This window comes from Squalius cephalus, assembly GCF_949319135.1.
Source record: "Squalius cephalus genome assembly, chromosome: 2".
NCBI classification, from domain to species: Eukaryota; Metazoa; Chordata; class Actinopteri; order Cypriniformes; family Leuciscidae; genus Squalius; species Squalius cephalus.
This window is the reverse complement of record NC_137123.1, coordinates 26,669,544-26,696,530: the sequence shown is the minus strand read 5'-3', so window position 1 is coordinate 26,696,530 and position 26,987 is coordinate 26,669,544. Positions and strand designations below refer to the sequence as shown.

At 41.5% G+C, this 26,987-nt stretch overlaps 1 protein-coding gene across 3 annotated transcripts; it reads left to right on the top strand.

The window, feature by feature from the left end:
• Nucleotides 1-26,671, top strand: vwa10.1 (von Willebrand factor A domain containing 10, tandem duplicate 1). Of its 3 annotated transcripts, none has more exons than XM_079864708.1 (16): nucleotides 1-39; nucleotides 1,036-1,080; nucleotides 11,083-11,295; nucleotides 17,453-17,737; nucleotides 19,088-19,181; nucleotides 19,345-19,473; nucleotides 20,458-20,644; nucleotides 20,865-21,034; nucleotides 21,671-21,780; nucleotides 22,004-22,120; nucleotides 22,216-22,410; nucleotides 22,580-22,712; nucleotides 24,373-24,525; nucleotides 24,838-24,933; nucleotides 25,586-25,851; nucleotides 26,013-26,671. In XM_079864708.1, exons 3-16 carry the CDS (start codon nucleotides 11,101-11,103, stop codon nucleotides 26,382-26,384), a joined length of 2,502 nt encoding a protein of 833 aa, XP_079720834.1. In that variant the 5' UTR covers nucleotides 1-39; nucleotides 1,036-1,080; nucleotides 11,083-11,100; the 3' UTR covers nucleotides 26,385-26,671. The 3 variants fall into 3 exon arrangements, with proteins under 3 accessions (XP_079720834.1, XP_079720836.1, XP_079720835.1); XM_079864709.1 differs by lacking the exon at nucleotides 1-39 and adding an exon at nucleotides 630-793; XM_079864710.1 differs by lacking the exon at nucleotides 17,453-17,737.
• The last annotated feature ends 316 nt before the right edge of the window (nucleotides 26,672-26,987 follow it).

Here is a 26,987-nt window from a genome sequence, read left to right as displayed (position 1 = left end):
CACCTCAAAAGCACATTGTGATCATCGGGCAATTAAAAGGTCTCATATTAATCTTCATTTTATTTCTAATATGCTGCATGGCTGAACATTGAATTTTTAGTTGTTTGACTGTTTACACCACAACTTTCATTAAAAATGAATATTTGGTTTCAGGCATATGCTGTGGTGTCAAAAACTGTGTAGGAATGTCAATCTTCATTCTTATTTTCTTTATCTTATCTGGCAATAAAGTTGTTTTATTATGGTCTGTGTGATTTGTAAGTATCATGCAGAACCGTTCTAAGACCAGCAGGTTGTGAGGAATGAAGTTAAACTTCATTCCAGGCCAAGCTGCATTCTTTTATCTTGTCTGACATTTAAACTGTTCATTTGATTTGATTTTTAAGGACCGACTGACATGATTTTGCAGGCATGGTCCTGGGGTAGCATGTTTTGTTGATCCTGGAACAACAATTATGTTAGTTATAACCCAAACCCTAACCATAATCTAATCCTTAAACTGGAGCAAAATTATAAATCAATAACAAAGATGCACAAGTCCCTAACCCAGTCCTAACCATAACTCTAACATTATCCCTCAACTGATTGGTTGTTAGAAATATTGTTCTACAACCAACAAGGACCAGATCCTTCTTAAGACCATCAGGGTGTGGGGAATGAAGTCTGTCTTCATTCCAGCCCAAACTGTTTTCGTTTGCAAAAGGCTTGACCTTGAACAAAGCAGACCTGATTAAGCATGTGCTACTTTCTTTTTTGCTTCCATTCTCATCCTCATCATTATTTAGGGGTTTCTGTAGGCAAATATAGTAAGTCCAAGTGGTTTATCATTATTATTATTATTTGATACTCGAATGGGTGATTTCATTTTTAATTATGAAAATGAAATGAATTTCATTTAATTATAAAAATGAAAAGAGGTTGTCTTCATTGTTGTTGATCATTTTTGGAATCACCTTTCTCTTATCTGCCTGGCTTAACAAGATTTCTATTGCAGATTGATGTTGACGTCATTTGTAAAAGGATATAAATATACAGACGGAACCTGAAAATACATTCTTCTCAAGAAAAATCGACCACAAGGTAAAGAAATTAATCTTTTTTTTCTTTTTTCTTTTTTTTTTTTAATTTACTGAGGACATTGCATGGTTGTGTAGAATACAAGGGCATAGGTTTGGTTTGGGTTGAAGTGTGAACCGTTTTAGCGGGGTCCCAGAGCATGTTCCCTATTGAGGTTTATTTATTTGTCTATTTATTCATTTATTTTTGAAAAATACTTTTGTGGAATCATCCACACATGCAAAGTTGGTACATTATTGCAATAAAATAATAGCCTAACAATTACTTGATACAGGATATATAGGCCTATTTGATATATTTTTAAGCACCTAGAACCTTATCAGTTTGACAGAACGTTCTAATTCAAAATGCCATGCAAGTCAAACTAACTTTACTTAACATTTGCGATACTGAAATTGTTTAATTCCTACTTTCTCTTAGCCTATATATATATATATATATATATATATATATATATATATATATATATATATATATATATATATATATTAGGCGTGTAACGATTCGTTTTAACAACGATTCGATTCGTATCGCGATTTGTGGTTGTCGATACGATTCAAGGACGATATTGGTTCATTTCGATAGTTTGGCCATGGGACCCACATTTCCCCATGGTCATCAAGCCGTAACCCACCTTTTTAGAAATGATATAGGCTAGGCCTATTATAATACATTTGTTTACACAAAAATTGTTGACACACAAGTTCTGTCCCCCTTTACTTAACATACAAAAAAAATTGTAAGAATATGACAAATACTGATAAACAGTGCGAGGTTAAGCTATTAAATAGCAGTCCCAAACTAATTTTTGTTAATACAATCTTGGTATGAGCCACCACAGTCATATAAAAATATACAAAATAACCAGTAAGTGGCATTTTGTTATGGAAACAAACAACAATTAGGCTACCATGGTGATACACAATACTTATGCTGGGTACACACCAAAAGATAATCGGGCTGATTTTGGGCCGATTTCCCCCCTTCCGACAATCCTAGCTATGTCCCGATTATCTTGATGGTTCAACAGATTATCTTATCAGATTTTCCCTTGGTGTGAGGTGTGTTAAGAGTGTCCGAACCTGCTCGGAAGAACGTCGGAGCCGCCCCGATCGCGAATCGTAAATATTAAACATGTTTAATATTTACGATCAGAAATCCTGATGTGTGGGGGGAACCCCGAGGACAAACGCGCGCACGTTCTGGAGATTATCACGTGAAATGAAACAATATCCAATCAGAAAGTGAGATGATGGAAGACGGTCATTCTCACACACACACACACACACGCACACGCACATATGCAGGAAGCTGAGTGTTATAAGGGTTCAGTGAGGGATTAAATAGGCTAACTTTTTCTAAAGAGAAAATAAATACAATAAAGAATAAATTAAGACAATAAAGAATGAATATATTTCTGTAAAGGTTATATATAATGGTGGGTACAATGTTTTTTTTTTTTTTTTTAATGTGAATTTTCTGTGAAAATCATTCCAAACACTATCATCATAATTTCTTCTTGCATATCATCCGACATGCTTATTCTGAAGTCTCGCGAGATTTTGCGAGATTTCCTGTGTTCACAGTCGAGAATCTGGTTGAAAATCTGTTTGTGCTGTCTTTGTCACATCATGGCACACCACACACTATAGGAGCAAAACGCTTAAATCTAGGATTTTTTGTCCTCATGTTTGTGGTCTATCACATTTTGAAAATCTTATAAGATGTAAAAAATCTTTTGGTGTGTACCCAGCATTAGAAGAATTGGTAAAGAAACATGGAAACTGCTCCTGATAGCAGTTTCCAATAGCAACACACATGAAGTACCAATAACGTAATTTATTGGTATTTTACTTTTATTTCGTAACTTACTAATCTACGACGTTGCATGCTCGTATTTCTTTTGCGCTTTAGTGAAGTGATACAGCGCGCCGGCGCATTTGCGCGTGCAATTAAAGAGTGCATGCTACGAGCACATAACGATGACAGGACATGAAATTTCGTTTTTCTGAGGTGAGAGACTTTATTTCGTTACAAGTTATGAAAATAATGATAGAATAATGACACGGACATATAGCCTGACAACATCATCCGACCGCAGATACTGAATCTGGACAACACGTTTTTTTTGTTGTTTTTTTTCTAATTTAAAACGTAACGACGTTGTAAGCTTGTAGTTTATTTTGTGCTTTATATATAGTGAAGCGATATATGCCTACAGCGCGCTCCGCCGCATTTGCGCCTGCAATTGAAGAGTGCGCGCTACTGCAGTATAGCGGCTGAGAGGACAGGAAAGCCCGTTTTTCTGAGGTGAGAGACTTTGCGCTGCTTGTTGTCTTTGCGCTGCTGCTGGCGCGTCACGCATGATAGGCAGACTGAATCGAGTAACGTTTAACGCCTTTATCATTAAAAGTGCTAAGAAAAAACATCCATATAAAGTCTGACGTGCTTAAATCCAATGCGTTATTTCCTAGTATCGATACAATCGATTCATTACCTTTTAAAACGATGTTAGATCGATATGTCGTCCGGAAGGCCAACTTACCGAGCACAGATCGATGTAGTTGGATCATAGGAATATAAATCGATACATCGATGTAGTTGATGAATCGTTACACCCCTAATATATATATATATGTTCCTGAATTCCTACTAATTGTTTATTTCCTATACAGTTTATCATGCTCTTAATGATTTCCCATCTCTTGGAATATCTGAAGGCCAGTTTTTTCCTATCAGTCATCATTTGAATATATTTTTACTCATGGCTCTTGATTCTAACTTGTACTTGCCCTTAGGAAAATGTACCATAGTTCTTGTAACAATAAAGCAATAATTACAGGTCAAACCATTGATGGCTACTTAGTTCAATCCTTAGGCAAATGTTGACTTTTTTATTTATTTATTAATCTATAGCATTAGTTATGAAAAAATAACAGCCAAGACAATTCAGCTACAACATGTTGTAATATAAATATAGTGTAAAATCTGTTCCCATAACAGATTATATATTATAAATTCTACAAGATAATCAAAATTTAACTCAATAAACTAGTTATTTAGAGCTTTGACTCTAAACACCGGTTTCACCGACAAGGCTTAAGATAATCCCAGATTTAAATGCATGAAAGTAAATTGCACTGACATACAGTATCTTAAAATATGTCAGCGCCATTATTTTGTGTCAAGATGCACACAAGTAATGTTTTTTTTTTTAAGGCATGTTTATATGTATTGTCTTAAATGTTCCAATTGAACCAAGGTCTAATACTGTCTTATTCTAAACCGTCTGGCCTAAATGTCAAAGCTAAAATTTATTCATGGGGGTATTTTGCATTTGTGAATAGAATAAAGAGGGCAATGATGTGATGTTACAGTTTTATTCACAATTGTGTAGGCTATATGAAGATATATAATTGGCAAAAGCATGGGGATTTTATTAGACATACACTGTTGTGATTAATTTCTTCATTGCTTGCTCAGTCAGCTGCCTATAGGTTCTCTTACGAGAGGTCTCTCGTACTGCGTAAGATATATATGGGGGAAAATCCTTTTTCCGCGAGATATTGAAACAAAAAATTATCCTTAATTTTTCAATAATGCAAAACGCGTTGCGGCAGCATACAGACATAGACGAGGCAGCTCGCGCGCCTATTGGCTGTTCTGCGGCAACTGCAGCAGCCTATCGAGCGAGGCCTGGCGTGACGCCAGACCCAATGAGGGTGCTTCGCGCCCGCTGCGTCACATCCCGCCGAAACGGGCGTGGTCTAGGCCTATAAATACCGCTCGCAGGCAGCTATTATCTGATTTTTCATCCTTCAAGCAAAGCACACGCATCGCTGGAGCTGGAGAGAAGCCGCGCCGTTGAGAGAGAGCACCTTCAGCGGGACGAGTCACTGAAGTCGCTGGCCGCGCCGCCTTCCTTGACTTCCTGCTGCGCTTTCCGGCGCCTATATCCTTTTGATCTCTGTATTGTGTGTGTGTGTGTTGCTGCCGCGACACACATCCTAAAAGAGCAGCGTCTTTTTAAAGATGCCTTCCTGCGGCTCGTGCAGAGCCACACTCAGCGACGGGGGCCGCCATGTGATCTGCGTTTCCTGCCTGGGTGAGGAACATGCAGCTCTCGCGCTCGCTGACGGCGGCTGCCCTCACTGCGAGCTACTGCCCATGGCGACTCTGAGGACTCGCCTGGCCTTCTTCGCCGAGACTGCTCCCCCGCCCGCCGCGGTGTCGCGCCGTAAAAAGCGCCGTGCCCAGCGGGTCCCGGAACCTTCCCCCAGCCGCCAAAGCTCGCCGGTTCGCCCGCCTGCTTCACCGGCTTCGTCAGCCTCTCTTCCTGACGGACAGCGGCCACTGTCTGCCGCCGCTTCCGTCGACATCGCTGATGAGGAAGCCCTGCTGGGAGAAGAGGATTCCTGCTCTATCCTGGCGTCAGGTAGTGAGGATTGGGCGAGCTCTGAGGATCTCGCGCCCCCTGCCCGCACTTCGTCAGGCAAGAGAGCGTCCATCGAGACGGAGCTCATGCGAGTACTCGCACAGGCCGCGGTGAGCCTCGGCCTCGAGTGGTCTTCGCCCAAGCAGCCCGCTCACAACCGGCTGGATGGCTTTTTTCTGCCTGGGGAAAACTGCCTGGCTTCACCTGCATCCAAACCAGCGCCCTTTCTTCCTGAGCTACACGAAGAAGTCGCTAAGTCCTGGAACGCCCCCTATTCAGCTAGAGTGTGTCCATCTGTTTCTTTGGCATTCTCTGCAGTTGACGATGCCAAGAACAGGGGATACCATTCGCTGCCGCCGGTCAAAGAGCTGATAGCAGCCCACTTATGCCCGCCCTCCGCTGGACGGCGCACTAAGCTGGCCCTACCCTCTAAAGCTTGCCGCACGACGTCAAGCCTGCTCCGCCGCGCTTTTCCCCCGCCGGGCAAGCTGCGTCAGCGCTGCACACCATGGCCACACTGCAGATCTTCCAGGCCGATCTCCTCTGAAAGCTGGATGAGAAGGGACCTGAAGCGATCTGCGTGCCGGACTTGAGGAGCGCCACGGACCTCGCTCTCCGTGCCACTAAGTCCGCGGCACAGGCCATTGGGCGGACTATGGCCTCTCTCACTGTGACTGAGAGGCACCTCTGGCTGACGCTCTCGGAGATGGCCAAGTCCGAGCACACCGCGTTCCTCGACGCCCCGCTTTCTCCCGCCGGCCTCTTCGGATCCTCCGTGAAGGACTTTGCGGAGAGATTCGCCGAGGTACAGAAAGCGTCACAGGCTATGAAGCACTTCCTCCCGAAGCGCTCCAGCTCTGCAGCAGGCCGTGCGAAACCGTCTGCACAGAGCTCACAGCCCCAGCCACCGCCCACTGCCGCCACTTCGCAGCGCCGCCAGGCCCGAGGCGCGAGACCGCGCTCCCGCTCATCCGGCCGCCGCCCCACCATGCGCGGCCCGCGGCCCGCGGCCTAGGATTGTGGTGAAGCCCGAGGCCCCGAAGTCGTCCTAGCACGCCAAGGAAAGCGACGGTGTTCGAGTCCCGCTGCGGCCGGACTTCCACCAAAGCTATTCGCTCGTCCAGTTCCAGCAAATGTGACTGGTCCAGAGTGTTCTGCAGCCAACAAGCCGGTTCTGTCGCCCGCTTGCCTGCACACAAAAGCCGTTTTCACGGCTACCCAGATAAATCCCCAAGAGAGTGTATTTTCTGGTGTCCCGGCCACGGCCGATGGTGTTTTATGTGTAGAAAGAATGCCCACTGCCCAGTGCCCATCACTACACACAAGCACAGCCTGTCACACAGGGCTCGCGCACATAAAATCGACTCAGATCGATTGCGCATCAAACGTGGTAAATGTGCCCACTACCCAGTGCCCACATACACTATGTTATGCATGTCTCACGGTTTCTGTAAAAACAAAACCAAAAGGCATTCGCTTCACTCAAGCGAAAAATGCTTTCGGTGTGATAAATGTGCCCGCTATCCCGCGCCCACATCCACACACAGACATGACAGTTCCTACGGGACTCGCCCCGCCCTCCCCCTCTCGGTTGACCGCCGCAGAGGAGTCGAGCGCGGGCAATCTGCCCCTGCCTCAAATGTCACGAGCGCGACGCTTGTGTTACAGCACACCGAAGCCTCTCCATCGCTGAGCGAACGGAGCACGGAGACGGGGGTCTCAGACCCATACTAGATCTAAGGCAACTGAACAGAGTGCTTGTGAAGCGACAGTTCAGGATGCTCACGACCAGAAAAACCCTTGCGCAGATTCACCGAGGAGATTGGTTCGTGTCAATAGATCTGAAAGATGCGTATTTTCAAATACAGATAGCGTCACGTCACAGGCGATTTTTGAGATTCGCCTTCGAGGGCCAGGCATATCAGTACACAGTCCTGCCGTTCGGTTTATCCCTGGCACCCCGTACATTTACGAAGTGCATGGATGCGGCGCTCGCACCCCTCAGAATGAGGGGCGTGCGAGTACTGAACTATTTGGACGATTGGCTGATTCTAGCGCAATCTCGCTCAGTGCTCATAGAGCACACGACCATTTTACTCGATCACCTCGAGAATTTGGGTCTCAGAGTCAATTGGGCGAAGAGCTCTCTGTCCCCCAGTCAAATGATATCTTTCCTGGGCACAGAGTTGGACTCGCTGTCCATGATAGCGCGACTATCACCACAGCGCGCGGTAGACATTCAGCGTGCAGCGAACTCTTTCCGCTGCGGCGCATCTGTCCCGCTCAAGAAATTTCAGAAGATGCTGGGTCTCATGGCCTCAGCATCATCAGTGCTCCAGCTGGGCCTGCTCCGCATGCGCCCACTGCAGTTCTGGCTGAAAGCGCGAGTCCCACGCCGAGCGTGGACATCCGGTTTGCTTCGTCTCAAGGTCAATCAGAAGTGCGTTGCAGCTCTGAAACCTTGGAAAGCGGACGACTGGTACCGATCAGGTGTAAGCCTGGGGACTTCCTCGAGGGTGAAGGTGGTGTCTACGGACGCATCCACCTCGGGATGGGGAGCTCTGCTCGAGGGCAGACCGTTCTTCGGCCAGTGGTCAGAACGGGAGAAGCTCCTGCACATAAACTGCCTTGAAATGCTGGTAGTAGACAACGCGCTGACGCGTTTTTGTCCCCAAATAAAAGGATGCCACGGCCTGGTCCGCTCAGACAACATGTCTGTGGTGTCCTACATAAATCGCCAGGGCGGCCTCAGGTCCAAGAACCTGCACAGGCTAGCGGAACGCCTCCTGGTGTGGGCTCAGTGCAACCTGCGCTCACTGAGAGCAGCGCACGTGCCAGGACTCATAGGACCAGACAGACTGTCCAGGAACAATGTTCCGGCAGGCGAATGGTCTCTACACCCACAGACAGTCCAACTGCTGTGGAGGAAATTTGGCAGAGCGGAAGTAGACCTGTTCGCGTCTCAAGAAAACGCTCACTGCCCGGAGTTTTTCTCCAAGAGCAGGGACGCGCTGGCTCATGTATGGCCCCGCCGCCCGCTCTATGCTTTTCCCCCCGTCTCTCTCCTGCCTCAGGTGATAGAGCGGATCAGGGAAGAAGGATGCTCAGTACTGCTCGTAGCGCCGCTCTGGAAGAACCAACCTTGGTTCCCAGCTGTGATGCAGCTAGCGAGCACCGCCCCGTGGCCAGTGCTAGTGAGGAGAGACCTCCTCTCTCAGGCTTACGGCTCGATCTGGCATCCTCACCCGGAATTGTGGTCCCTTCATGTCTGGGCCATCAACGGGTACATGTTGAGCTCCCTAAGGGAGTGATAAACACGATCATGCAGGCTAGAGCTCCGTCTACGAGACGTCTCTACTCCTCGAAATGGTCAGTGTTTTCGGGCTGGTGCACAGCCCGTGGCGTGTCACCCACAGACTGTGGAGTGACGGAGGTGCTTTCCTTCCTACAAGAGCTGTTGGATAAGGGTAGAACCCCTTCCACGCACAAAGTTTATGTGGCGGCTATAGCAGCGTTCTCAAGAACAACGCTTGGTCAGTCGATAGGAAGGAACGATTTAGTCATCCGCTTCCTTAGAGGGGCTAAGAGACTGAATCCTCCCAGACCTCCCTCAGTCCCTGTATGGGACCTTTCTATGGTACTGGAAGCCATGAAAGGTGGCCCATTCGAGCCTTTACAGGCGATTGATCTGAAACATTTGTCTTTCAAGACCGTGTATCTGCTGGCTCTCGCTTCAGTGAAGCGCATAGGGGACTTACACACGCTCTCAGTGAGCGCGACGTGCATGGAATTTGGGCCTAATGACTCAAGGGTTATACTCAAACCTAAGCACGGTTATGTTCCAAAATCCCTCAACACACCGTTTAGGGCACAGGTCATTTCCCTGTCAGCCCTACCGGTCCCTGATGAGGAAAGAGACGCGAGCCTCCTTTGCCCAGTCAGGGCGTTGCAAGCTTATGTGTCTCGCTTCTCTGCTTTCAGGCAGACAGAGCAGCTCTTTGTTTTGTTCAGTGGGCGCTCTAAAGGACTAGCCGCGTCGAAACAGAGCCTATCCAGATGGATAGTTGATGCTATTGCGCTAGCATACGCTTCTAAGGGCATGCAGTGCCCGTTGGGTGTCAGAGCGCACTCCACGAGAGGCATGGCCTCTTCGTGGGCCTGGTCGAGTGGGATTGCCTTGCAAGATATTTGTACGGCGGCGGGCTGGGCCTCCCCATCTACATTTATAAGGTTTTACAACCTAGAGGTTCCCGCCCTGCAGGCCAGGCTGCTGTCGGTCTAGTTAACCAGTATTGTCTGTCCTGATGCTATCAGCTCAGAATGCTGTGTCTGCTGAGTGCAGCTCAATGATCGACAGTGTAAAATAATAGCACAAGATGTGTTTGGGCAAACTGTGTAAGACCCACATTTCCCCATCAGTTCAGGCCGTACCCCGCCCTGTCTGTATGATGTAATTAGCGTCTAAGCGACGCTGCTATATGTGGAAGAGTGCGTTTTCGCCCCTCCCTCTTCCCGGACTCCCTGTGAGTTCCCTGGGTGATTGTGCACTATATGAACCCCGGGCTTTCGCCCTTGGGTCTATGGTGTCAGATCCCTGCATGCACGGCGTCTTGCATTGGGTCCCCTAGCGTAAGATATCTCGTAAGATATCTCGGTTACTAACGTAACCTCGGTTCTCTCTAGTAGAGGGAACGAGTACTGCGTATCTTGCCGTGCATGCACACGCTCTGGTTGCTTCGGTGATGAAAAACCAGATAATAGCTGCCTGCGAGCGGTATTTATAGGCCTAGACCACGCCCGTTTCGGCGGGATGTGACGCAGCGGGCGCGAAGCACCCTCATTGGGTCTGGCGTCACGCCAGGCCTCGCTCGATAGGCTGCTGCAGTTGCCGCAGAACAGCCAATAGGCGTGCGAGCTGCCTCGCCTATGTCTGTATGCTGCCGCAACGCGTTTTGCATTATTGAAAAATTAAGGATAATTTTTGGCTTCAATATCTCGCGGAAAAAGGATTTTCCCCTAGCGTAAGATATCTTACGCAGTACTCGTTCCCTCTACTAGAGAGAACCGAGGTTACGTTAGTAACCGAGTACGTTTTCGGACGCAGTCTTGAAATGGGTGTCATTCAACTGATGTAGTGTTTTGAAGGGGCCACTACTTTTACTTTCTATCTTTAATGTCTTCAAGATTTGTTGCGCATAGGCAGAAGTGCACAGAATCGACCACCACAGACACCATCCAGAAGCAGTTGCACTGTTGTAGCACAGGTGTTTAATGCTAATTTAAAGGCAGATAACAATCTCTTGATTGAAGATGATTTATCTGGAGGACTTAATCTGAATGTTTGAAACATTATTTCACTCACCAGTGTTGGGATGGTTGTTGTTGCAGCACAGACTGTATTCAGGGTAACACCTGTTGACTTCCGTTGTTTACACCAGATAGTACTGGGTTTGTTGTGTTCAATATTTATAGTAAAGGATAGAATGATACAACCAGGGTTATTGTTAAAGAGTCAGGAAGTATAAAAAATATTGCATATTTCATAAATCTTTTTATGAATTTTCCCACAGTTGTGATTGTGAACAGCCATGGTTTCACTGGTTGTAGTGGCTGTATTTCTCCTCCGGGCTCTCTTTCAGCCCCCTCAGGCTGCAGCATTCAAAATCTTTCCTGCTGATGGATCCCTCACACATCAACAAATCACTGAAGCAGCTTTCCTCCGCAAGATGGCAGAAGTGTGCCGTGATGTAGCCACTGCCCGGGGGCAGGAATTTACACTGCCTGTAAGAAAAAAAAATATGAGCACAAAACAATTTACTAAAACTGCTCTTTGCCAATGGTTTTAATCGCTGAAATTTTATAGAATATTGTAGGAATATTATAGAATATTTAATGTACAACTAGACTTATCTTTGTATGAATATTTAATATTTTTCTGAATTTGTCTATCTGCAATCATTTAAAGATATTCATTGTGATTGCATGTTTCTTTACACAAACTGTGGCACAAGTCTAATTTTTTTAAATCTACACCAAATCACAAATGTTATTGATAGAGTCTGGAACATTTGTGGAACCTAATCACACTTTAATGTCATAGAACCAAACTAAAAAATAATGTGCATCTAATTGCATCTAATTTGAAAACAGAAAGACAAGATGGTGTTTTAATAAAATGTTAATGAAATAAAAATATAATTATGAAAAATTAAATAAATAAATAAATCCAAATTTTGAAAACGTATTTACAGGTAACTTACAGGTAGTCATACAAAGAGAAACAAGTCCAGTTGGAAGCACTGATGATGTGATTATCATCATGATATGAAGTTTAGGCATAATACTTTAATCGACATCTGAACTGTGCAAGACCAGATTTATTCATTAAATTATTTTTTTTCTTGTCATGAATATTTGTTATACATTTAGTGGCAGTTATAAAAAGTTTCCAATTTCATAAATACAACTTTTCACTGTAAAAAATTAGATTAGTTATTACAACATATAAGTTTTACATTGCCTTTCCCTGATCAAAATAAGTTAAAGGAACACGCCGACTTTTTGGGACTTTAGCTTATTCACCGTATCCCCCAGAGTTAGATAAGTCCATACATACCCTTCTCATCTCCGTGTGTGCCGTAACTCTGTCTGGCACCCACCGCTAGCCTAGCTTGGCACAAAGACTGGAGGTAAACGGCTCCAGCTAGCATACTGCTCCCAATAAGTGACAAAATAATGCCAACATTTTCCTATTTACATGTTGTGATTTGTATAGTCACAGCGTGTACAAATAACAAGGTCACAAGAGACACAGCCATCTTTTAACCGTATACATCCTGGTAAGGGACCGTTCGGTATTTATGGAAGGGGCCACCGGAGGAAAATAGGGGAGGGTCATGTCTTTTTATTCTTTGTTGAGGGGAGGGTCATCCAACTTTTTTTTAGTCTAGGGGGAGGGTCACCCAACTTTTATATTCATTAAAACAGCAACATTTCAAAGTGGCTTGTTTGGTGCTATTTTTTCCATTTAGCTCCATGTTGATCTCGCGTTATCAGACCCCCTTCGATATCAGATGGGTCTGACCCAACAAAAATCCAGTTTGGCGCTGTTTGACAGTGTGCGCTTCAGTTCGCGCTTAGAAAAAGTGCAGCATCATGTCAGAACAGAATGCCAAATAAATGTTTACCCGGCAAAGCTTTAAAGCACGAGCAAATAATGAACTTTTGTTAAGTGCACAGTGTCCTGTGAGTGTAACTCTACCGCTGCATTAACATGTGATGTGAACGTACGTCGAGTTTAACAGTATTGGGACTGAGGCGCCAGAACTGCTGATAGAATGTGCGCTAGGGCAAAACTGCATATTTTAGTTTCCATTCTTATTTTGTTTCCACGATGTGTAAGATGTAGGGCTACCACCAGCCGCGGCGCTACCATTGGGCCCGGGTGGGCATTTAGGTCCGGGCCCACCCATTTTCTATAGCCTATGGTTTTGTACACACGAGTATACGCAAAATAGAGAGACATGGAGCGGGTCAGACATGATTTTGACCACTTAATTAAGTTTTGTTTTGCAGAAAACGATTTTTTAAAGTGAATTTCGTTTTGTATAAATTGTATCTTAATTTTATTTTTTTATTTTTTTATCAACCAATTGCCAAATACCAAATATAGCAGACAACACAATCATAGAGGCGCCCGCGTGGTCACTTGCGCTGCTCGTAAACAGGAGCGCATCTCATCCTAACTTAACAAAACTCAGCATATGCCTCACATACATGAAATATAGCCTTATCTTAAGAAAGCTTGAAATGTCTTTTTAACAATTTAAAACGAAAAGAAATAGGCTACTCTCTGGTTATGTAATGATGTGCATTTCTCTCGTGTTCACTACTACGGAGATGGCGATCGTTAACTTCATCTTTACAGCTGTTGTTGCTTTTAATAAACTAAAAATAATAGGCTTATGATTTTATTAAACAATAAATTAAATGAAATTTTTATTGTATTAAAAAAACAACAAAAAAAACCTGTTTATCAATATTGTGTGTGTGTGTGTCGAAATAATTTGTCCGCAGCTGCTCAAAAAAAAAAAAAAAAAAAAAAAAAAACAGTCAAAAACCCCACTGTCAGTGTTTTGTAAGGAACAGGCAAATATGTTCAATATAGCAGGAGACATTTTAATTGTTTACTAATAAAACAGTTATTTTTTATGTCAGTGTCGGCTAGACAGGGTTGCGTTTCCCGAAAGCATCGTTGGCAACTATGGTCGCAAGTTCATCGCAATGTCCATTGAACTCTATTGGTAACGACGGAACTTGCGACCATAGTTGGCCAACGATGCTTTCGGGAAACGCACCCCAGATGAAGTTGACGACTCGCGATCTTCGCAGCGCTACCACATCTTTAAATCACTATTAGTAGGCTATTATTTAAGTTAACATAAAATACATAGACCTACACCACAAAAACTAGTTGAGGATAAATTCGTTAAAATTGGGCGATTCCAGTGAATGGAAGTGACATTTGCAGTCAAAACTTAAAATAAAAATTCTCAGAAAATGCATTTATTTGAAACGTCTGAAAGGAGTCAAGACATTAGAAAAATATCAGTCTACACATGCGTTTTATATTTAATATGAGGGAAATACACATGTGACGTGACACAAAAAAAATCTTTAACTTTTAGATGGCAAAATATGTTTTCAGTAGGCCTAATTCTATAAATTACACTGTGCAAACCAAAATATATATACCCACCGGATGAATAAAGATCGGCCTCCACAGAAAATTAAATTTTATATTATTTTTATTTTATTTTTCGTGTTTGCATTTATGTGAAAAAAAAAAAAAATGTTACGGACGTGACAGTTCTCCATTACGCACGGACATGACTGCTCTGAAGCGACTTTAAAAATTGCACAGAGACCTCAAACAGAAGGCACAAAGCCTTTCTTTAAAGTGAATTTCGTTTTTTTATTAATTTTATCTTAATTTTAATCAATGTTTCATCTGGATTTAATAAATAAGAAGTAGTCTAAATATAGTAGAAAATAGATAATCATGACACGGAGGCGCGGGCGAGTGAACTGGACTCTTGTCTCATAAATGAACCGAAACTCAGCGTAAGGTATGCTACTTGCCTCATAGACCTGAGAAATATATAGAAAGCTTGAAATGTCTACTTTTAAACATGCAGAACAATTCAAAACGAAGGAAAACAGACTGCTTTCTCCTTATGAAATGTGCATTTCTCTCTGGCGCGTTCTGAGAAGATCGCGACGCATCGTCAACTTCATCTTTGCAGTAGACGCAGAAAACACTTGTTTATTAAAAACAATTAAAATGTCTAGCTATATATGACATATTAATAATCATTACTTTTGCCGGTTCTTTGTGACAGCTTTTAGATGCTTTATTCGCAACGCCACCCACATGTTGAACGAGTCACACCGCATCAGCACCAAAAACATTATTTTTTTTCAAATCTAAAATAAAAAATCGTGATACGAAACGAATCGTAGGTTTGGTCTATCGTTACAGCCAGATGAGAAAGCAAGAGTTTATGGTTTAAAAAACAAACAAACAATGGCTATCTGAACATCTTTGCCAAGCGCAAACCAGTACAGAATTAGGGGAGGGTCATGCCTTTTTTCACAATCATTTTGGAGGGTCATAGAAAAAATTATTGCTGGCGAAGGGAGGGTCATGTCTTTTTTGACAACAGATCTCAAAACTCCTCCGGTGGCCCCTTAAATAAATAACGAACAGTCCCTAACTATATTCTCAGAAGGTGAAGCACTGCTGCTTCTGCGGAGTGTTTTGCTCCAACTCTGAGCGAACTCTCTGCTCCTCACCACAGGGCTTCTCCAAGGGGGGCAGTGTTTCGGAAAACATTGAAGCTTCCCCGGGCGCCGCCATTGATTAGCAGACCATCACCTGCTGTTAGCATTCCATTGACTCCCATTCATTTTGGTGTCACTTTGACAGCGAATAACTTTACATCTGAGGCGTTTAAAGACTCCAAAGCTCTTAAAGCTCGCGGGCAATCGGGGGGACGTGGAGGCAAAATGACAAAATAATTAATCAGAATACTTAGCAAAAGTTGCTCCTGCTCCTAGCTCATGGGCACCTCCTACTGACACTCTCCGTCTCTGCAAGTTTCGGAAGGGAATGATTCAGATTTTTCTTGGCACAGCTACTAGAAGACAGACGGGTTGCTCACGTCACATCTACGTCGTCAAGCTCAGTTTGAGTCTGCGCAGTACTGTCAGCTCAGCCATCAGGAAGTGAGTGCTTCTAATTGACTTAACTTTTCTCCATTGAGTCCATTTATTTTACTGCCTATGGGCTTCTCAGATACTGCGAGCAAATAACATGTTGTATGTTATAGTTCTTCGAAAAAAATAAAAGAATAAAAAAAAGATGCTGCGAGCAAATCACTCCACCCAAGTAGCAGTGCTTCGCCTTCTGAGAATATAGTTCCCAGTATGTATATGGTTAGAATATGGCTGTGTCTCATGTAGGGTTGCCAACTTCAGAAAAGGAAAATGCGGGACAATCGTGGTTCTTTATAGGAAAATGAGGGACACTCAAAATATTTGTACTGTATCACACAGTGTACGTCATTTCAGTGTCTGTAGTCAAGTATGTGTTTAAAAGGTTATCAGACATAAACACATTTGTATTGCTTAACCTATTTATGTACAATTTAATTCTAACAAAAGTCACATTACAAACAAACCATCGTTCAAAATAACAGCATTTATCTAAAATAGAAAGCTTTTTTAACATTATACACTAGGCCTACAGTTCAAAAGTTTGCGGTTAGTAAGATAATTTTTTTTTGGAAAGAAACTAAAGAAAGTAATTGCCTACTTTTATTCAGCAAGGATGCATTACATTAATCAAAAGTGACAGTAAAGACATTTATAATGTTACAAAAGCTTTCTATTTCAGATAAATCTCTTATGAACTTTATATTCATCAAAGAATCCTGGAAAAAAAAATGTTTTAAACATTAATAATAATCAGAAATGTTTTTTGAGCATATTATTCCATCAGGTAGATTACATGTTTTCTTGCGTGGCTGGATGTTGGATTTATGAATAATCACGTTGTTTGCATTCGCCAAAATTGATTTACCGAAATCAAAACGTGGACAGTGAAAGGGAATTACCGTTAGCGCGAGACGAGTCTGGCTTGAAGTGGAAGCGAGGCAGAGGATTATGTTCGCAAATCAAACAATGATTTGTCTCAAAAGACTGATTAAAAAAGGCAGTGATTGGATGATGACAGGTGTCGGTGATCATTCTCAAGTGTTGTGATCAGCACTGCTGCTGTTGCTGTTCTATCAGTGCTTAGATCAGCTTAGTAGGCTAGTCAAAAAACAGCACAAGGGAGGTCACGCGCGGGACAAATAAATTAGGCCCAAAATAAATTAGTCCCAAAATACGGGACGTCCCAGCTAATATGGGACAGTTGGCAACCCTAGTCTCATGTGACCTTGTTATTTGTACACTCTGTGACTATATAAATCACAACATGTAAATAGGAAAATGTTGGCGTTATTTTGTCACTTATTGGGAGCAGTATGCTAGATGGAGCCGTTTACCTCCAGTCTTTGTGCTAAGCTAGGCTAGCGGTGGGTGCGTCAGACAGAGTTACGGCACACACGGAGATGAGAAGGATATGTATGGACTTATCTAACTCTGGGGGATACGGTGAATAAGCTAAAGTCCCAAAAAGTCGGCGTGTTCCTTTAAGCAATTTTCAACCTTTTTATGTTATACAAGATTCAACTAATTTTTTAAGTCAGTTTAATGTCATTCAAGTTGAAATGACTTATAGAATGCCTGTACTTAAAAGACATTATTTTACTTATTTAAGGAAACAACTTTATTTTACAGCGTGGGTCTAACATTTTCCCCCCTCACTTCCAGATCAACAACAAATTGACAGTAACTGCCGTCCAGAGAGCCTGCTCAAATTCATATTCCTCCTTATTAAAAATATCCACTTTCAGTCTGGCTATTTCTCAGACTTCCATTAGCAATGCAGCTGTGGATAGAAAGCAGTTCAGCACTGCTCATCATTTTGATAATGAAGATTTCAAAAATGGACGGGACCTCATCACTCAGGGCATTGCGGCAGTGAAAGTCAGCATGAAACAGGGCAGATATTTTTCTGCTCGCTCCAGTCTGGGGGCTGCATGTCATACTTTACAGGTATGCTAGAGATGCAAATCTAGAAGTATGGAGTTTTTTAAAGGGTTAACACTTTAGGTTAGGGTCCAATTCTCACTATTAACTAGTTGCTTAGCATGCATATTACTAGATTATTGCCTGTTTATTTGTACTTACAGTATAAAGCACATATTAATGCCTTATTCTCCAAGACCATACATCCCTAATCCTACCCAATAAACTTAACAACTACCTTACTACTAACTATTAACCTTACTAACTATTACCTATATGTCAGTAATGGAGTGAGACAAGGAGGAATTATGTCTCCTATTTTATTTAATGTTTATATGGATGAACTGTCAGACCAGTTAAATAGGTTAAAAACTGGCTGTCTTGTGGGCAACACTGTTGTTAATCATCTAATGTATGCAGACGATCTTGTCTTGCTCTGTCCATACAGCGTTGGGCTGCAGCAGATGCTGAAAGTCTGCTCGCAATATGGCCTTGATTATGATATTAAATATAACACTAAGAAAAGCCACATAATGGTAGTTAGAAGCAATGAGGACAAAAAATCAACTTTTCCGACTTTTTATCTGTCAGACAGACCTCTTGCTGTGTGTGAGGAGGTTAAATATTTTGGTCATGTTATATCTAATGACTGGACAGATGACAAAGACCTATACCGTCAGCGCTGTAAAATTTATGCTCAAGCCAATATGCTCATAAGGAAGTTTTATATGTGTTCTGACTTTGTGAAGTGCTCTTTGTTTAGAACCTACATTACACCGCTGTATACTGCTCAATTGTGGTCTAACTATAAGAAAAAGAGTATGCAGCGGCCAAAGGTAGCATACAATGACGCAATGAGGTTGCTGCTAGGTGGCATAGTGCCAGTCATTTGTTTGTGTCTAATAGAGTGCCAACCTGGGAGGCACCCTAGTCAGTCCTCTGAAAAGCTGTTATAGATACACTTCGAGGCTTAGACAACACTGGTGTAATAGCCTGTATATTCTATAGGCCATTATGGATTTTTTTATGTATTTTATATCTCTTTTTATGCTGTATGTTGTGCTATATGGACCTGTGTCTGCAATAAAGTTTATAATAATAATATTAATAAGCAGTAATTAGGAGTTTATTGAGGCAATAGTCGTAATTAATAGTGAGAATTGGACCATAATCTAAAGTGTGACCAAAAACAGAATATGTACAACAGAACTCCTCACTATTATTAGTGTTTTAGGAATTTGAAGGAAAATATACAAAGTATTGTTTTGTTAGAACAGTACTTTGTTCTGTGGTTTATATGATAAGCTAAAATAGGATTACATTGAGTAGGCCTATGTAAATTTGCAATTAAGAAAATTAATGTGTTTTTGTGTGCAGGATTTCTATAGCCACAGTAACTGGGTGGAACTGGGAAGCACTGCTCCTTTCAACCCCCTGATCAGACCTGAACTTCCTCTCAACAATCTAGCAGGTACTGTTTATAGTTGTTCCTGAAGCAGTTTCGTCTGAAAATTAATTCTCCAATAAGGTGTATTATATGACATTTACATTTGTCCACCCATGTCATGTAACCAGTTATATATACAGTATATATCATTCCCCACACACACTTATGTTTCTGGATGGATGTCTAGGTCCCAATACAAAAACATGCAAAAGCTGTGTTGGAAAAGACTGCAGTGACAACATTCTCCAAGAGGTTCTGCAACAGAAGATCTTAACTTCAGGATATTTTCGCCTTTTACTCTCAACCAAACCTGCAGGTAAGGAAGTTTAACATCTCATACATTAGGTTTAAGTGCTTATCAGGGTTTTTAGACCAAAGTCGGACAGTTCCCGAACTAGAGCTTGTATTACTTCAGCTGAATCTCCTTGGATATGATGAAGCTGTAAATTGTAACACTAGTGATCATAAGCACTGTTTGTATGATCTACTACATTTCTGTAAGAATTTTTTGGGGGGGAAATTTTGAACAGGTACTGGTAATTTTCTGGTTATTATCCATTCAGTTTACAGACATTTCCTTTAAACATAAAACACAATGCAATGCGTAATTCAAAATATGGGTAAAACACCTGTGAAAAATCAATACAGTAAATTTATTAATATTAATGCTCTGTTTTAGTATTGTTTTCACTCTTTTTCCGGTTCTGGGTTTGTCTGCTCTTTGTGCCCTAATTAGTTACTGATTTAATTCACCCATTCTTACTTATTTTAATTACTCTCCCTGTGTATTTTAACCCTGAGTTCTGTCTGTTCATTGTCCGGTATTGTCTATGTTTTGTGGTTGTGTTTATGATTAGACCCTGCATGCGATGTCCTGAGTGTTCCATTGTTGGTTTAAGAAAGATTACTTTTTCTCTATTCCTTCGTCGTGCGCTTCATTACAGCCACTGTGACACACATGACTTTGTGCCCTATTTTTACACACTATTTTTCATACTTGACTGGCTTGAGTAAATGTTTATACTTTTTACATTTTCTCAGTTTTCATGTTAGTATATGCACTGTCAAGGTACTTCAAGAATGGTAACGATAGAACGAGGTTTCTGTATGCAGTCACCATTAATGGGGTTTTGGAAGATCATCAGACATCATGTTCCATCAAGTTCCTTAAATTAACTCCATCAATTACTGTCTGAACTTTATTGCAGAGTTCAATATGCTTTGAATTAAAATACCAAAAAGCTGTACACTCAGAAACACTTGGTTTATATAAAAGTGAATTTAACTCTCTCTCTCTCAGGCAAGTGTAGCCATGGCGGCCTTCTTGACATGACCAGTTATGAAGACCCCACCGGAGGTATCAACAAGGATGACATCAGCTCAAGTCATGGCTTCCTTCATCAGCGTGCCGCTGAAATAGCCATCAATGCTACTGTGCAACTGCTGGAAGACATCCGAGTAGCAACAGGCAATGTAGCCTTTCTTCGGTATGAGAGTATTGACTTATGGTACTTTAGTAACATAAAAGGAAGAAATCTTTTGTGCTACTATTACCATAAGTGGTTCATATTTATGCCCTGTTGTCCACGTTTTCTGAAGCTATGCAATAGTTTTATGAGGAACCGGCTGAAAATTACACCACTGTTAACTGATGATGAACATTGCTGGGCAAATTATTGCATTTCATCTGCTTTCTCTCTCTCTCAGATTGATGGGCCTGAGTCAGATCTCAGTCCTGGCTTTTGTGTTTGACACCACGGGCAGTATGTCTAATTACATCGCAGAGGCCAAGACCGTGACCTTCAGTATCATAGACAGCAGGAGAGGAACATCAGAGGAACCTTCAGAATATATTCTAGTCCCATTTAATGACCAGGGTAGGCATGTTGTGCTGAAAATGAAACATTTATGTCAAATTATATATATGTTGTGATCCCATATTAAATTAGGTGTCTTTAACTACTGTGTACTTACGCCAAAGAAATCGTTAGGTACAGTGTACGTACTTGTATTCGTTTTTGGTGCTTTTGAGGTGGGATACGGATGAGGTTAGGGACAGGTTTGGTGGTATGGGTAGGTTTAAGGGTGGGTTAAGGGGTAAGGGAAGGGTCAACAGTGTAATTATAGATGTAGTTATATTAATTACAGTGTAAAAACATGTTTGTACACAATAAGTGCATTGTATCAAATGATTAATTTAAATGTTTGTACATAGTAGTTAAAGACACTTAATATAAAGTGGGTTTTTATATGAAAATGTGGATATGGATAAAAAATCTTGTTCCATTGATTTTAGAAAACCATCTGTGCTGATGCTTCAAAGATACCAGCATCTACTTTCTTAACTTGTTTATCTGATAGGCCTATATACACATTGGATTCAGACCCTTCTTTTTTTCCACATTTTGTTGTGTTGCAGACTTATGCTAAAATTCAGTCACAGTTTCATTAAAATGCACTGTGCATTTTGGTATTGTAGTGCCCTGTTAGTGAGAAATTTGTGTTTTTCACAGGTTTTGGACCTCTTTTGAAAACTGAAAAAGCAGATACATTTAAAGAGCGAATCAATTCCCTTTCAGCATCTGAAGGTTCAAATCCAGGGATGTGCCTTTCAGGACTACTGGTGTGTGTGTGTGTGTGTTTTCAGTGTCTTTTGTACAGTAGTGTAAACTTTCATTCATTCTGAGAAAAGTTCACTATGAAACCAGTACAGTCAAACAAATTCAATATTTGTTTGCACAAATAATATGATAATTTAGATTTAGAGGAAATAATCGTTTTATTCTTTGGTATCCACGGTAAAAGTGTTCTTGTCTTTTCTGTTTTATCATTTCATGAATCTACAGTTAACACTGACACAAGCTCCTCCATCATCAGACATTTTTGTTTTCACTGATGCTTCAGTAAACGACACAGAATTAAGAAACGCAGTTGAGGCCATGATACAAATCACCAAGTCAACAGTGAGTATCTGCAGAACTGCTTGATTTGTTTCTTCAGTTGGGATCAGTTATGTTACAGATGTTTTAATACTTGTTTCTTCCTTCCCACACTTTAGGTCACTTTCCTGCTGACAAACTCCATCTCATCGCGTAGTCAGCAGAATGTCTCACTATCAAGATTATTGTCTCAGTCAGACATACAGCTGTACAGAGACCTGTCCCATATTTCTGGTGGACACACCATAGAGGTCACAAACTCTACACTGTCTCAGGCCATTGCAGTCATTACGGATGTAATCGCCGCTGGCCTGGTATGTTTCAACAACAAGATCCCTTTATTAACGATACTTCTATCATTATTATATAGACATGCATTTTATAATGTAGGGTAATTTGCTTTTATTGCTTTTATTTGTGCTGTGCTGTCCTTGGGGGTAACTCTTTAAATCTCAAATGCAGTAAAACATGTGTTTCTTGAAGGTGACTGTTCTTTACATAGAGAGAAGTCCAGCCATTGCAGAAGATTTTTCTTTTGTGTTGGATCCATCTCTGTCCAATGTGACTGTGTATGTCACCGGAGACTCTCCAGTCTTTACCCTCTACAGCCCTACAGGTGAGCCTATGCATCTATGAACAGAATTCCCATCTACAGAAGCCTATGTACTTAATCAATCAGTTTCATGATTCTCTCATCATTTACTCACCTTCATGCTGTCCCAGATGTGTGATTTTCCTTCTTCAGATAAACACAAAGAAAGATTTCTAGAAAAATATAGGCCATCTCTATGATTCCATGTAATGGGTCTCTCAAAGTTAACGCTTCAAAAACTACACAAAACAAACATGATGATAATTTACAGCCACAGTTGATGAATCAATGTTGTCTGAAGCTAAATTATGTGGTGTCATTTATGCAATCCCTTATTTGCATCACATATGTGTGACGCTGACATTCATCACTTAATGGTGTATAAATACACTGACAGAGGCTGTGCATAAGTTACAGTATACACACAAAATCTGCGAAAAGGTAATGACCTACCTGAGGTGTAGGTAGGGAAAAAAGTAATATTTTAAGGCGTGCCTTTATCTCCGCATTGAGGCTTATGTGGAAAAAAACACTCAACGAACGATCGGGGAAGGATGTAAGGCACGCCAGGTCGAGGAACGCCGTGGTGTGAGCCTCGAGAGAAAGCTTGTCTTGCTCAAGACAAAGCAATTGCACTGCTGTTGGTAGATCCATCTTTGGTTTTTTGGTCTGTCATTCTGTTAGGTGTCTAGTTGCAGCAACGAGGAAACAGGATCTCTATGCAGCAGACTTTATCAATCATAAACTCAAACTTACAGAAATGCTCATGAGATTAGGAAACACAGGACAGAACAACCAGGTCAGCATTAACGGCAGACAAAATGAAGCTATAATTAAAAAACAAAAAATCAAAGATGGCAACAACAGTGGGAAACAGGAAGTAAAGGTAGACACATGTATGTAATACAGCCAAAAGTGGGGAAAAGTTGGCACTCAGGTGGAAGTAGAAGAGAGGAAGACATTTTATCCAGACTCAGAATAGGACATACAGGACTTAATAAAACAATGCAATTAATGTCAAAGCATTCGACAGGATGATGTGAATGGTGTGGAGAAAACGAAACAGTAGAACACGTAATCATGTATTGTGAAAAGTATAAAGATGACAGAGAAAAGTTATTAGAAGAGGTTCAGAGAGAAGAGGAGATTGATATTAATTTGAGGTACCTATTAAACCCCGAACAAAGACGTAATAACAGAGAAGCTTTATTTAAATATTTGGAGAACACAGGTTTAATTAATAGGATTTGAGAGAATATTTTTATATTTTTCTCAAGCCAGAGGAGCTGAACACGCAGCGCTGGCTGAAGGATAGATTTTTATTGAGCGGGGGAGGATGGGATGTGTGTAAGTGGTTAGAGTCTCTGGATCGAGTTCACAGTAGGTGGCGGTAATGCGCGAAATTGGTGCGAACTGCCAAAAAACGGGAAGAAGAAGAATTAACCAATGAAGACGTGATCATGGAAAAAAAAAGAGTGGTGGGAAACTGCACGAAATGAACACAGAAGGAAGTCCAAAAACAAACACAGACATGTAACACTTAGGTGTGAGTAAATGATAAGAGAATTTAAATTTGTGAGTGGAGTATCCATTTAAGGTTCTATTGCATGTCAGGGCTTTGACATTAGGATTATGTCATAATTATTATGCAATTAACATCTGATTTCATGAACACCACTTTCAGGTGTGTCTCAGTCAGGTTCAGTGGCAAATGGTCCTCTGGGTAACATCCTGACTGTAGGGAATCTAAAGAGATTAAAAATCCGCTCTGACAACCAGACAGGGGAATGGAAGATTAGTATCAGCTCCACAAGCTCCTACACCCTGAAAGTCATTGGTAAAGTTTTCATTTCTGCGTATGACTTGCTTTTAAGGTTTCAAATGTTGATTTTTTTACTCCTGCAATTTAACTTTAAAATAGCTTTTGCAATAATTAGTTTCTAGAAAAGCTTCAGTAAAAACGTTGTATTGGACATAGAATATTCATCATAAAGTTTCTGGTGTTGATTTCCTGCCATGTTCATTTAAAAAACTAATTAAGTTCATATCCTGTCAATTATCACAGAAAACAATCTTTACTCTGTTTGTCAAAGCAAAATAAACATATATGCCTGTCCATAATTCAGAATTCCTTTAATTGTGAATACAGGTCAGAGTTCTGTGGACGTCCTCGTTTACTTTGTGGAGATAATTGAGGGAGGTCACGGAGACTCATGGGCACAGAGTTTCACACGGCCGTTTATTGGTATCATACATCATCCATCCATTCTCTAAACCACTTGTCCCCTGTAGGGTCTTGGAAGTCATGAATCATATAATTCATATTCAAAATATGTTTTTAATGGATTGGAAAATTCCACACAAAATAATTTTGTTTTAAGGCTTTAAGGTGCGGTCACATTTACCATTGCTCAGGGAAATTTCACACAGATTGGAATCTGTGCAATCTGGAATTTTGTGTGTGGGCGAAACATTTACTCATGCAGATTTTGCATTGCGTTCAAGTTTTTCACTTAAATTCACCAAGTTTTTAGAAAAGAATACTGTTTGGTTTTAAAGTGACTTTTGTGTGAGCTTACATCAGAGATGGACAACTTCAGTTTAGTTTAGTTCCAAACCTAATCAAACACACCTGAACCAGCTAATCAAGGTCTTCGGGATAACTAGAAGGTGAGTTTTAATTTTTTTATATCAGAGTTGGAGCTAAACTCTGCGGGACAGTGGCCCAACATTGCCGATGTTGCCCATCTCTGGCTTACATCATGACACTATTGGCAGTGGACAGTCACAATTTTGTGACCACACCTTAAGTTTGAAAATAATTTTTCTTGTTTGTCACAAAACATATATCCAGCCTATGTGTGATACTTTACTGTGTTTCTGTAATTGCCGATCAGGTCGGAATGCTACTTTGTTTGTCTCTGTGACCGGAAGAGATTCAGTCACAGTGACTGACGTGCTTCTAGTTGAAGCTTCAGGATCTGATGTTGTTAATGGAACCATTAAAGCAGTGGGAGCGACAGACTTCCTGGTGAACGTAGAGAAAATCCCAGAGGGAGCATTTGTGGTCCAGCTTAAAGGATTGTTGAATGACTCCTCGTCGACTAGTCGATTCCAGAGACAGTCACCCACCCAATATAAAGGATCTAGAATAACCATTACAGTAAGAAATATCTATATAAAAATGTTGGATACACAAACACAAATAGCTGTAATTTACAACAATTATTAAACAATAATGACTTAAATTTACATCACAGGTTGGTACAAAAAATCACTAAATGAGACAAATAACATACATTGACCATATCTGTTCCTCCACAGGCCCAATCGCAGAAAATTGCACAGCCTGGAGTCCCATTCGGTCTCAACTTCACAGTGACCTCTAACACTACAGGCGGCAACTACACTATCCGAGCCCGGACTGACCTGGGCTTCAGCGTGTCTTTTCCCCGCTATCTGATCCTTGTGGCAGGAGGAAGTGCTCAGGGAAGCGTCACACTGACTGCACCCTCCAATACCGAGTCCGGGACAGATTTCACACTCACTATTGAGGCAGAAGCTCCGGGCTCCACCGACCTCAATTATGCCATAGTGCAATTCACTGTCTCCACAGCAAATGCTATTTTCAGTGGATTTTACGCACTTTCCATGTGTCTTTCTTTCTCTTGTTTTTTTGTTTCCCATTTTGTATGATTCTAAATAACATTTAGCACAGCATGTACCATTGTATGTTGCCTTCTTTACTTGTCTTGAATTGTCAGGTGTAAAAGAGTCTTTGTAAATATTTAAGAATTAAGGTTAAGGTTTACTATTGAAATTTCACTCTAACTTTCTGTAGTATACAGGTGTGTTTTATTTGAACACTTGATTTGTGGGTAAGCTGTGGTTTTATCAGTAATGTAGACTCTACTCTTGATCTTGTTTTAGAAGTTTATTAAAGACAAAGTTCATATCAGGGGCAGCGGTATTGTCCAAGCTCATGGCATTGTGTTGGTTTTCCTTTTTGCATTTGCTTTCACTCTCATTCAGCCTCTCCTTTGGCTCAGGGACCTCATTGAACTCCTTTCACATGAGTGATTATGAGTTATAATACATTTTGGGGGGGACTGTGTAGAAAACTCAGAAGTGAAGACCAGGAGACTCGGTTGTATCTTCAACAGGATTCTTTTTTAAGAACAAAAGCGGTTGCTGCAGTCATCAAGTCTAACTATGAAAGCTATACACTGTAGTTTTATACACATTTTAGGGGGCAGTCCTTACAAGTGAAGACTAAGCATTTTGGTGATGACCTTAAAC